The sequence below is a fragment of the Terrapene carolina genome, unplaced genomic scaffold (genome assembly GCF_002925995.2).
Source record: "Terrapene carolina triunguis isolate 2854851 unplaced genomic scaffold, T_m_triunguis-2.0 Scaffold33891, whole genome shotgun sequence".
In the NCBI taxonomy this organism is placed as follows: domain Eukaryota; kingdom Metazoa; phylum Chordata; order Testudines; family Emydidae; genus Terrapene; species Terrapene triunguis.
Genome location: NW_020698242.1, coordinates 12,239,398 through 12,251,703, shown reverse-complemented (window position 1 = coordinate 12,251,703; position 12,306 = coordinate 12,239,398). Strand labels below are relative to the sequence as shown.

Below are 12,306 nucleotides of genomic sequence, written 5' to 3'. Positions count from 1 at the left end.
GGGAGAAGGTGGGCGAGGTGGGGCTGCCTTTAGACATATACAACCCGGAGCTCAAAAATATTGTCCCAGGGAACATTCCCTCCCTCCAGCTTGTGTAACAGACGGGGGCCGCGTGTAGCCGCGGGCATGGGTCCAGCGCAGGCTGGGTGCGTCCCTCTCTTGGCCTCAGTGGACACTTTCAGAAGAGCCATCCCCCCCCCCCCGCCTCCCCATTCCAGCCTCCTGCAGGGCCCTGGCTTGGGGCGAGTCCTGCTTTAGAATCCATCACCGGGCCGGAGCCAGCGGCCGCGGGGCGTGAGCGGTGGGCGAGGGCCGCCGAGCTGGGGTGGGGGCCAGGCTCACTTGACGTGCTCAGCGGCGTGGGAGGAGCAGTAATACTTCTTGTGGGCGATGAAGGTGGACAGGCTGCTGAACTTGATGTTGCAGAGGCGACAGTATCTGTGGTTGCCGTTGGGGACGGGGCTGGGCAGGGCCTTGCTGGGCGCGGTCTGCACGCTCTTGTCCGTGTAGCCGGGCGGGGTGGCGGGCGTGAGGCCAGGCTCTCTCAGAGCCTCGGGCACCGGTGATATGTTCAAAGGGGCGGCGGGCGACACGGGCAGGCTGGGCCGGGGGGAGCCTGAGGGCAGGGGGCTGCCGTTGGAGGCCGAGGGAGCGGCGGGCTCCTTGCCGTTTAAGCTGTCCTTACGGAGCCTGGCGAGGGGCTGGGCTGGGGAGGCCGCGGGCAGGGGCGGCAGGCTGCTCTCCGGAGTCCTGGCCGCAGCTTGGAGCACAGCCTCTGGCAGTCCGGGGCCTGCCCCCGGCTTGGCTCCGAAGAGCCCGTGGGCATTACGGAAGTGCTCAATCAGGTCTCCCTTGACGGCCCCGTTGAGTGGGCAGTAGGGGCAGACGGCCAGCGGGACCTTGGCCCCCGGGAGGTGGAGGGCTTTGGCGCTGGCGTAGCGCTGCAGGGAGTCCACGCCGGAGGCACAGGGGTACGTGGCTGGCAGGGCCAGGGGTTTGGCCACCAGGGCCCCGGGGCTCACTGACAGCACCGCCTTCTCCACCTTGACCCGCACCCCGTCGGGCTCCTCGCCCGGCACATCCGGGTTCTCAGGGGCACCACTGCCCCGGGCTTTCGAGGGGGGTGGCACGAGCCCCTTGATCTTGTGCAGCTGCTCCAGGGTGCCGGCCTGGAGGGGCACGGCGGGGCAGTAGTACTTCTTGTGGGCCAGGTAGCTGTCTAGGCTGTTGAAGCTGATGCGGCAGGCTGTGCACTCGTGGTAGTCCGCCAGGGGCAGCAGTGAGGTGGGCAGCACCTCGCCCTGCAGCCGGGGCTTCTTGCTCAAGTCAATGGGGCCTTCGGCATCGGGGCTGGAGCTGGGGGAGGGGGCAGTGCCGTGGACCTTGGCCACAGAGATGAGAGCTGACAGCATGGGAGGGACCTCGGGCCGGGTGCCCCCCGCCAGCGGATCCGTGGCGCTGGCCAGGCCCCCTGCCAGCTGCTCTGCCAGGTGGTGGGCCGGTCCCAGGGCAGGGCTGGCGGTGGCGTGGATTTCGTAGAGCTTGCGGCGCTTACGGGAGCGGACGGGCTGGTGCAGGAAGGGCACCTTGGGGGCGTTGGGCCGGCGCAGGGGCGGGTCGTGGCGCGAGGCGCAGTAGAAGCGCTTGTGCACCATGTAGGTCTCGTGGCGGCTGAAGCGGATGTTGCACGCCTCGCACACCGTCTTGCTGGGGTCGTCGTCCGTGTCGTCCACCGAGCTGCTGGGGCTCTGGCTGTCCTCGCTGGCCCGGCCGGCCCCATCCGCCTCGGGAGAGCCTGCCTTGGCGCCGCCCTCCTCCACCTTGATGTCCGGCTTGGCCTCCGCGGCAGGGGCAGGCGGGCTGGCGTCCCTCTCAGCCTCCCCTTCCTGTGAGGGCGGCCCCTGGCCTTCGACGGCAGCGGGCGGCTGGGGTGAGAGCAGAGCCCCGGGCGTGGCCGGGCCCTTGGGGGGGGCGGGCGGGGCTTTGGCCTTGCGGGCACCGGGCGGGCTGTCCTCGGCCAGGTGGCGGCTGGAGCAGTACAGGCGCTTGTGCACGTAGTAGTTGTTGATGTTATTGAAGGTGATCTCGCACTCGAAGCAGGTGGCGCCCTTGGGCACCGGGGTGCTGGGGTAGAGGGCCGGGGGCACCGTGCTGTGGCCCTGCTTGAGCCGGCTGTGCACCAGTTCGGACATCTTGGCCAGGATCTCGGAGGCCTGGGGCACGACCGTGGCCTCGTGGCCGAACATGTACTGGGGCAGGAAGATGGTGCCGCCGGCTGTGCCCACCCCCGGTTCGCTGGGCACCGGGCTAGACCCCGGCGTGGGGCTGACAATCTCCGACTTCACCTTCACCGAGTGCAGGCTGCGCGGGGACGAGGCCCTAGAGGAGGCTTCCGGCTCCGACGTGGGGCTGGCAGCCGGCTCTGCCGGGGAGATGCCTTTGGCCGCCTCAGCCTCCCCTCTGGGGCTGTCCTTGGGCTCCTCCTTGATCCTGAGGGGTGGTGCCGCCTCACCCGAGGAAGACGAGGCTGAGGGGCAGCCTTCTGCGTGGGGGGGCCTGGTCTCACCGTTCTCCACCTCGTCCGCTGGGGTGCTGGCAGGGGACTCCGGCTGTGCCAGGGCCGGTGTGGGCTCTGCCCCTCCAAGGACAGCGGGCAGTGGGCCATGCAGTACCACGTGCTGCCGGAGGCTGGCCAGGCTGTCGGCCACGGAGCCGCAGAGGCTGCACTTCAGGATGGGGGTCCCGCTCGGCTGGCTCGGACCTGTCAGTGGGGAGGGAATGGGAGGGATCAGTGTGTGACCCCAGTCCCCACAGGTCACAGGGCCTGGCCAGGCAGAACAGGCCCCGTGCCCCACCCAAGCCCCCTCAGCGGGCAGGAACCACAGGCCCAGCCCACGCGGCAGCGTTTCTTATGGCCGGGAGATCTGCTGGATCCCATCTGGAGCGAGTGCAGAGCCGGGGGCCTGGAGCGGACAGCTCTGCCTGGCGAGGGGCACAAGCAGGGGGCCTACAGGACGTGCCTCTCTGGATGGCAAACGTCTGCCCTGCCCCAAGGCCAACTTTGCCCCAGGGCGCCAGAGTTCCCCTGGACGTGGGGGCGGGGTAGGGGCAAATGCCCCCGGTGCCAGCAGTAGGTTACTGGAGCCCTGCGAGCCCGGCAGCAGAGACCCCAGGCCCAGTTCTCCTGTGCCCTGGAAGCCTCTGTAGGGAATCACTAGGGAAGGGCAGGGGCCATTTCCCAGGGCCCCCGGTGCAGATCGTTGGCTTCGCTCGCCAGTGTCAATTTCAGAGGGGTTCTACACAAACAAGCCCCACCATCTGGGGTGATCACAGATCATTTCGATCCCTTTGTCCCCACTGGCACGGGGCAAACGAGGCAATGCAGCCTGGGAACCCCAGCCACAGCCAGAAGTTCCAGTGGCTCTGGGTACAGGTGACCCAGGCAGACGAGGCAGGGCAGGGCGGGGGAACAGACTGGCTATGGGGCCAGGCAGTTTAATATCTGCAACGACGCTCGTCAACGCCTCTGGGCGGACTAAGGCCAGCTCTGCCTCCCTTGGGCACGTCATGCCAGGCGCCTGGCACAAGAGGGGCGACCCAGCTGGAGGGGACTCACCTGGCGTCAGCGGCTTGGCAGCTGGCAGCCCGGGCCCAGGGGAGTACACCTCGCCCTTGGAGCCTGGCTGGCAGATCATGTGGCTGGTTACCAGGTGGCTGTACAGGATGTCCCGAGTGGTGGAGATAAAGCCGCAGCTGTGGCAGACTCCTGCAGTCACAGGAAGGACGACAGTGAGAGGAGGAGCTGTGAAGGCGATCGCTGCCAGCGAGCTTCCCAGCGGTCGCGCGGGGGTCTGGCCGTGCTGCAGCTAGGGGGCGTGATGGTCCCAGGAGCAGTGAAGGCACAGCCGCCTAAGCCAGCCGCCTGAGCACATACCCAGGCTCCCAGGCGTGGCAACATTCCCCCTAGCACTCAGCACTGCGAGAGCTCCGGGGCAGGGGAATTGCACTGTTCGTATTTCCAGCTGGGGAGAGTCCCGGTCTGACCGGGAGACACCCTGGCCTGATCCCACCAAGCTGGGCTCTCCCAGCTCCTTCTCCCTCCCCAGCCTGTCGTGAAGCAGAGCCTCAGCGTGCAGCTCCCTGCTGCGTGGCGAGGGGGCCGTGGCGAGCCGGTGACCCAGAGCCCAGCCGAGGGACCCACCGTTCAGAGTGTCCGTGTGCACCTTCAAGTGACGCTCACAGTTGGCTTTTGTGGTGAAGGCGGAGAGGCAGATCAGGCACACGAACGGCCTCTCTCCTGAAAGGCAGAGGGACGGGCGTGAGAACAGGTGCCGCTCCCTGCCCCCATCAGAGCCTGTGCGCCCAGGCCCCCGGGATGCCCGGCAGCGAGAATCCAGTGCAGTGCAGCCCCCCTCGGCCAGAGACAGAATGGGAGCGGGGGCCCTGTGGGCACGCGGGTCTCCGGGCTTTGAGGGGGACGACTGGGAGGTCCCAGTCTTAAAGATGGACACACGGCAGTGCAGTGGTGGGGCACCTCCAGAGAGATGATTGACAGCTCCCCAGGGGGGGCAGCCCCACCCTGCCCCTGGCGGATGCGATGGGCTTGCTGCTCGTTTGGCTCCATGTGCCAAGGGAAGCTGTGCCTGGGGGCACGGAGGGGTCACGGGCCGGCTGGCCTCACCCTGACCAGAGGCTGCAGTCACAACGCCGGGGGGAGAAGGACAATTCTGGCTTGCAGAGAATTTCCAAATCTCAGCATAATCCTCTGTGACCGGGGATGACCGGTCTCCGCCCAGCTCCACGAGGCTCTGGGACGCTTGGCATGCAACGCCAGCATGGCACCTCTTCCCCCCACCCCTCACGCCCAGCCAGGGCTGGGAATGGCTAGAGCCACCGCCAGCCACAGGCCTGTGAGGATGTGTGACAGCACAGGCTGTGATGGGTTGACATGAGTCTCTCTCTCTCCCTGCTAGGGAACAAAGCAGGAGGCGGCACAGGAGGATTCATGGCCCGCAGAACTGCGCTTTGATCCTGCCCACAACGATCCGGAGGCTAAAGTCTTTCCCTAGCATCACAGCCCCCGCCCTCGAGCCAGCCAGCCCCCCAGCCTGGATTGAAGCTACACACCCTCGAGCCCTGTGCCACCCAGGGGCGCCCTTACCGCTGTGACTGCGCATGTGAATCTCCAGGGAGCTGGCGCTGGGGCAGCTCTTCTTGCACTGCGGGAAGGGGCAGACGCGCTCATTAGGGTAGGTCTCCTTGGGCTTCTCGTCCACCGAGGGCGAGCTGGAGTTCTGGCGGCTGGCGCAGTAGTACATGAGGTGGGCCTGCAGGTTCCGCTCGCTCCGGTACCAGATGCCGCAGTCCTTGCAGGGGAAGACATCCTCTGCCAGGGGAAACCGCGTTAGACAAACAAGGGGAGCAGGACGGGGTGATCACAAGTTCCCTCCCTCAAGCCCAGGGCAGATCCTGGCCAGGGTGGGCCCAGCAGGGTCATGGAGCATCCTGTCTCGGGAACGGCCAAGCGTCTCCCCGGGACACGCTCCTTCTGATGGGAGTTAGTGGAAAGGGTTAAATAAATGTTGCTTCACACGAGCAGCACTTCTCTATCCTCCCTCTGCCTCAGAGCCCTGCCCAGACCCTATTCAACCCCCGACCCGGGAGCTAGGTGCCACCCAGTTTTAGAGATTGGGAAACTGAGGCCCAGTTAGGGGAAGCATCGCCCGGGGCAGAGCTACGAACAGCACCCAGAGCAGCCCCTGCTCATGGCATGAAGCTGGGAGATGATCTGTTGCCCTGGATTGCTGGAGGGCAGGGTCCAGCCTGATCCCTCCACAGCCCCTCTCCAGGGGTGGTGAATTCTGTGATGCAGGCGGGTGTCTGCCGGGAGCCAGGCGGAGGACGGCCGGATCGTTTCCCGCAGGGTTGCCCGGTGGCCGCTGCTGACTTACTGTTAACGACAGCTGTGGCCAGGATGGCTGCCATGCCCGCCTGCTGGGGCAGAAGCTGTATGTCCGCATGCAGCATGGCTGGGTAGGTGGAGTCCCCGGGCTCCGATTTCACAGTGTGGTTCGGGATGCCCTGCGGCTCGGCCATCACGAAGGCACTCAGCAGCTCCTTTTCCACAATGGCCTGGGTGGTTTTGCACCAGATCAATTCACCTAGAAGGCAAAGCTTCGGTTACAGGAGCGCTGAGCATCATCTCCCCGCCCCAGTGCCCTCTGCCTCAGTGCCGGGAGGGGACGGGCAAAGAGAAAACCTCTCCATCTAGGGACAGATCAATGGTGCAATGACCTTGAAAGCCTGGCCAATGTAGCACACAATGGATGCCCCAGAGGAAAGGGTAAATCCAGCACATATAGCACCTCACCGTGCAGCACTATGCAAGGGGAGGACACTTCTTCCTGACCCCAACTGATGATCTACTTATGCCCTGAAGCATGAGGATGGATGCCCACAACAAGCTTCTTTTAGCAAGTGTGACTGCAGGGGCTGCCTGAGTCCGACAGAGTGGGGACCCCTCAAAGCTGCTCCGGCTCTGTGCGCTCACAGCTGCAATGCCAGCGAGCCCATGAAGCAGGAGCCGGGGGCTGCAAAGCCTTCTGGATAACGACATGCAAATGAGAAATGCCAGATTGTTTTAAAGGTGCAAAACAGCTGCCTGCCCAGCATATAGCACAGACTCTGGAAAAAACAGTTCTACCCTCTGATCCCGTCCGCCCAAGACAAATTGCCGAGCATTGAGAGGTGAGCTTACAGAGGCCAAGGGTTTCGGCTGCCTTTGTACAGTAGCTCGTAATACCCACAATTGCCTGGAGGTGGCAGTGTCAGCACGTGTGGAGGCTGAGCCGATTTTAGTGGCCTATTCACACTTTAGGCTGGACCTGTCCCTGCCCAGCCTCTAATGGCCTGATGGCCCGGGCTAGAGCCTGCAAACCAGGGGTGGCATTAACGCCAGGGAGCCACCAGGCAAGGCTCTCTCCAGGGGAACAGTTGCTGGCCGCCAGGAGGCCGGGGAAGAGTTGCCCCAGGACTTCTAGCTGTGGAGTGGAGAATACAGAGGGTGGGGGAGACTGAGGTAGGGCGGGGGGAGAGATGGGACGGTGACTAGATGGGAGCTAATAGCTCTGTCCCCTCCCATCCCAGGAGCCTTCCCTCCCAGCCGTGCTCAGCCCACTTGTCAGCGAGCTCCCTGGCTCTATAAAGAGGACAGCGGCCATGTGGCTGGCACGACACACCCACGTCCTAGGCACAGGGAGCCGTGCTCTCTGCCCACGCTGGATGCCGCATTGGGGCCGCTCACAGCCCAGGCTGGGCTTTTGGGGACACAGCCTAGTGAGCCGGGCTGCGTTAGCACGGATCAATAGTTCCGATCACAGCCAGCTTTCTGCCCCTGATGCTCTCCTGCAGCGAGCCCGAACCTGCAGGCACAGAGCGTGGACTGGAGCAGGGAACCCGCCGGTGAAACTGACCAGAACCAGAGCGTGAAACTGACGGGGGCTCATTTGCCTGCCTGAGCCAAGCGACGGGCAGGACGTGATGAGCCGTAGCCGCAATTACTTTCTGCCAGGCTTAAGAGCCTGGCCCGAAGGAGTGTGTTTGTGGGGGGAATAAATCTGATTTTCAGGGTGACGCTGGCCCTTTAAACGCGAAAGGTCCCCAGCGGACAGGATGTGGTAGGTGCGAGAAGAGGCCAGGTGGCTTTCTACATAGCGAGTATAATACCAACCCTTCCTGTAGATCACCGAGTTGGCGTCGGCTTCTCCGGACACCAGGGGCAGCCTGGACAGCCAGCAGCGCTCGTCCCCCAGCATCAGCGTCACAGGCGGACTCTGCCAACAGTGGAAACACAGGAGAGACGACGTGAATGAATGCAGGGCTGTCGCTGACCCATCCCAGCATGGGGCAAAAAAAGCCCTGAGCCAGCTACCTCTGTGGGGTACCCACTCGCCTGTGCCCCAGTGGTAAGAGCCCAGCCGTGGAGGTCCTGGGGGTGGGGGACACACGGAAGGAGGGGAGGGCCCTAGGAGTTGAGCTCCTCCTGGACATAGGTCTCGCGTTGAGATTGGCAGGATCTGGGGTCTGCAGGGCTGTATAAGCCCCACCCCCATTCTGTACGTGGACGCTGCTGTCACACATCCTCCTGGGGTGCCGAGGCGTGCGAAGAGGCCCTCATGGGCTCTACGGGGATTGATGCGGGGGAGAAAGAGCTGCTGGCCAGGCCAGCATAGGGAGCTGGAGAGCTCTGCGGGCATTACTGGAACACCCCCCCAGGGAAGCTCAACCCCTGGGAGCTGGGGGGCGCAGAGCAGCAGGACAAGGCCACGCCTTGGGGGTGGGTGAAGAGGAGACAGGCTGGGGGAAGAGACGGTCGGGAGGGGGCACTGACTTGCCTAGCCGACCCACTCAAAATTGGACTCGTTTGCATCAAACATTTCAACGTCTCCGTGGGTATTTACGGTAGGGTGTGTGCATGCTTGGATACATGCACACACAAGACACCCCTGCGTCCCCAGCGTACGTGCTGCTTGCTGCAGAACTCGGCCCTAGGATGAGCTGTCGCATGCACGCTACCCCCCACTGAGCTCATCTTGTCTGGCGGCCGAATCGCACTGACTCCCGAGAGTCACTCCTGACCCAGGCCCCTCCGTTCCCCAGACCTTCAGGATCCCCTCCCCGCCCTGCCCCAAGTAGCTGGGTGCGAAGCCATTCTGGGTACGGAAGATGCAGCCAGGCACCAGCCCAGGTCACCACTCAGCAACAGTGCAGCATTTGCATCGGCCGTCGCTGCAGCATCAAACAGGGACAGATGTGCGAGGTCTGAGAGCCCACGGGGTCCTCTCCTGTCACACCAGTCTCAGGGCATTGGATCAGGACTGCCCCAGCACCGAAGGGTGGAGCCCCCACCCCGACTCCCCCACCTGCACCCTCGTTCCGCTCGGAGGGAGGTGGGCTCCTCTCGGCCCCCCCTCTCCGCAGTCCTGGAACAGCTCCCAGCAGCGCCCTCCCCACAGAGCGGCTGGGGAACCCCTCCCCTTTGAGCAACCTCGGCGCCGTTCCCCAGAGCCAGCCCTGCTGATTGTCCCACGAGGTGAGCCCGGGGCATCGAAACGCTTCACCTATGTCTGTGCATGACCAAGCTGCTGCACATGGATCCAGATCAGCCCCTCCCCCTGGCCCATTGCCATTACGGGCATCAGCAATACGGCAGCGTGCGTCCAGGCCGCTGGCTAGCCGCCCCTCCGGCACCACGCGCTGCTGGCGAGCTCTGCACTCGTGCTGACAAGATGTTATTTCCTCTCCTGCTTAACTCGGGGTCTAACAATCCCACGTGCCCCCTGCGCAGGAAACACTCGTATCACCCCTGGCCTCGGCGTAGCGCCAGTGACGGGGGCAGGGAGGAAGAGAAGGGGGGGCGGAGAAGGGAGGGACTGTCTTTGCTTGTCCTGGTGTTAGCAGGATGCCAGAAGGCATCTGCCAGCAGGGTGGGCAGCACAGAGCACTCCACATGCCGACGGAGACAGCGCCGGGCCCCGGGTTCACATGCCACGCACTGCCGCGGCCTCGGGAATCCCACGGGGGCGAGAAAACGTTTGCACAGGCCACGTGGTGGCAATAGCAGACCATGAAGCACCGGGGCCCGATGCTGCCCCCCGCTGCCGTGACAGGGGGCAGCAGTCTGCCTTGTAGAACCCGCCCCCTGCCATCACGGGCATGGGGGAGACGTGGTTGGGTCACGCTGACCCTTCGCTGACTAAACACGCCCAAGACACCGCCTCTGTGCACAGGAAAAGGCCCAACAGGACACGCGGGACCCCCCAACCCACCAGAGCCAGTTACACCCGAGCCCCACCATGCCCTTCTGAAAGGCGGAGAGACGGGCCTCGCCTCCACTGGGCCCTGCCGGCCGATAACCAATGGCTCTGCCGGCGGGTCAGGGAGAGGAGTCCCGAGTGAGGGGCCTGGCTGATCACAAAGAACGCGGGCGCCCAGAGGCCTGGCTGATCACATCTGCCATGGCCAGACCGCGAGGAGAGATGGTGCCTCTCCAAGGGCTGGAGCCCACGCCATGGAGGGTTTGCACAAAGGGAGCCTGCGTTTTCCAGCTGCCCCTGTGGGCCCCACCAGACAATCTGAAGAGCGCAGAGGGAGGCTGGCCTCAAAGCCAACCCCCCAAAACAGCTCAGCTAAGACTCTAGCTCTTGGGGCAATGGCCAAGCTGGGAGACCCACTGAGCACCGTCCTCACGCGCCCCTTCATCACAGCCCCATGAGCTGCTCTCACTGGGGACAGGGCCGTGTGCCCTTGGGGGGAGCAGCAGAGCCAGGCCAGCACTTCACAGGGCGCCGGGTGCCTGCAGAACACGTCTCCATCTGTGTAGCTTAACAAAGAGACAGTGAAAGTGTGACTTGATCACAGTACCTACACGGGGAACAAATATTTAACCTAGCCGAGAAAGGGCTAACGTGATCCAGTGGCTGGGAGTTGAAGCCAGACAAATTCAGACTGGAAATGTACGTTTTTAGTAGTGAGAGTAATTTACCAAGGGTCGCAGTGGATTCTCCATCACTGGCAGTTTTTAAATTGAGATGGGATGTTTCCCTAAAAGATCTGCTCTGGGAATTATTTGGGGGGCTGTTCTCTGGCCTGGGCTATACAGGAGATCAGAGATGAGCACAGTGGTTCCTTCTGGCTTTGGAATCTAGGAGTTTATGGACTGACTGAAGGCAGCAGGCTCCGGCCCACAGCGTCGTGCTGCTATAGGCGATGCTTTCGGAGCAGGGACTGTGTTTGTACAGCGCCCCGCACACTGGGGGTCTGCTCCAGGATTGGGGCTCTCAGCCGTTACAATAATACAAAAACCAACAACTATCCCGGCAGTTTTCCGAGGAGCCCCCTCGCACCCATGACGGTGGGGTTAAAGCAGGGTCAAGCATGGGCAGAGGGACACAGGGATGTCTCATCTCCAGAGATCCACAAGTTTCCAGTCCAGCTTTATTCACCCCACCAGTTACACACCAGCTTCTCCCAGGTGACCGGTTCGTGGCATCGGCCCGGACCAGCTTGGCTGGCTCCCAAGCTGTGCCACCCAGACAATGCACAAGGGGGAAAGCACCAACACACACCACAGGAGTCGTGTCCTTTGGGGAAGGGCGGGGGGCTTACAAAGAGAAGGGGAGCTCGTCTGGAAGGGCCTCGGGGAAGGAAGAGGCCCTAGCAGCCGGGATGCACCCCTCTGGCAAAGTGTCAGGGCTACGGCAGCATCTGCCTCCCACTCCCCGCTCGTGTCTGGCCTCAGACCAGCTCTGCCTTCATGCGTCTCTAATGAATATTAATGAGCAGAGGAGGGAAAAAAAATAAATCTGCCTGATCCTTCGATGGCTGCTGCGGTAACGATATGAAATCTAATTATTCGTCCCAATATTTCTAAACCCTCACACTCCGACTGACAGGCTTGGTCGGTTTAGGCCTTATCACCGCACTGAGCAGAGTGCTCCTAGCGTGATAAAAACACACACACACACACCGACCCGCACACACAGTTTTTGCTGATGGTGCAGAAAGGATCCTAATTTTTTGTATATATTTAAAAAAAAAAAGATGTCATGCCCGGAGCAATCCAAGGTCAGGGAGGCGGGTGGGGCTGTGGAAATGAGGGGGGTTCACCCCCCCCGGTATTGGGCAATGGAATGTGCTCATCTGTCCCAGACCAGCGATCCCAGTTAGCTGCACACACTCCCACTGGCTTTTCCTGCCCCCTCCCCCAAGCTAGAGGCAATCGCCATCATTGGTGCCCAGGAGGAAGCGAGTCCGGCCTGCCCCTGGGGGAGCCACCGGCCTGCCCCTGTGCCGGGCAGGTGTTTGGAAGGGTTAAATATTCGCCCCAGATACAGGAGTTCTGGCTGCATCTGGGGGGGTGGGGGGAGAATCGTCTCCTGGGCAGAAAAAGATTGGCGTTGTGCCTAGCAGAGTCGCTTTGGGAGGAGGAGGAGGAGCGCGTGCGCTGATGTCCCATGAGCTGCATTCTGGGATTGTCCTGGGCGGGTGGGGGGGTTGTTGACAGCCCCCGAGTGCCCCAACCCGCCGCCTGCTGGGACGTAGGGTCCTTGGAGTTACTGCTCTGTATGGAGCCCCCCAGCATCCAACCTGCTCCTGCCGCACAAGCCTCTCCCCATCGGCCAGCGCCCGTGAGCTCCGCCATGGCCCAAGCCACCCGAGCAAACCCCTCTACTGCCACACCAGCCCAATGACCGCCCGACCCCAAACAGGTCCTCACGGCCCGGCCCAGAGACCCTCTGATCCCAA

General features: G+C 63.2%; 1 protein-coding gene across 2 annotated transcripts in view; it reads right to left on the bottom strand.

The window, feature by feature from the left end:
- Positions 1-252: 252 nt before the first annotated feature.
- Positions 253-12,306, bottom strand: part of LOC112105768 (zinc finger protein ZFPM1) — a 122,847-nt gene continuing 110,793 nt past the window's right edge. Inside the window, exons 1-7 of one of the 2 annotated variants that reach the window (XM_024198689.3) lie at positions 7,931-8,051; positions 7,730-7,832; positions 5,952-6,161; positions 5,162-5,386; positions 4,202-4,297; positions 3,617-3,766; positions 253-2,761 (exon numbers count right to left, since the gene is read on the bottom strand). In XM_024198689.3, the coding sequence (XP_024054457.2) occupies positions 339-2,761; positions 3,617-3,766; positions 4,202-4,297; positions 5,162-5,386; positions 5,952-6,161; positions 7,730-7,814 (3,189 nt within the window). In that variant the 5' untranslated portion in view covers positions 7,815-7,832; positions 7,931-8,051 and the 3' untranslated portion in view covers positions 253-338. Of the gene's footprint in view, positions 2,762-3,616; positions 3,767-4,201; positions 4,298-5,161; positions 5,387-5,951; positions 6,162-7,729; positions 7,833-7,930; positions 8,052-12,306 lie in introns of those variants that run through there. The other variant, XM_024198688.2, reaches the window with a different exon arrangement.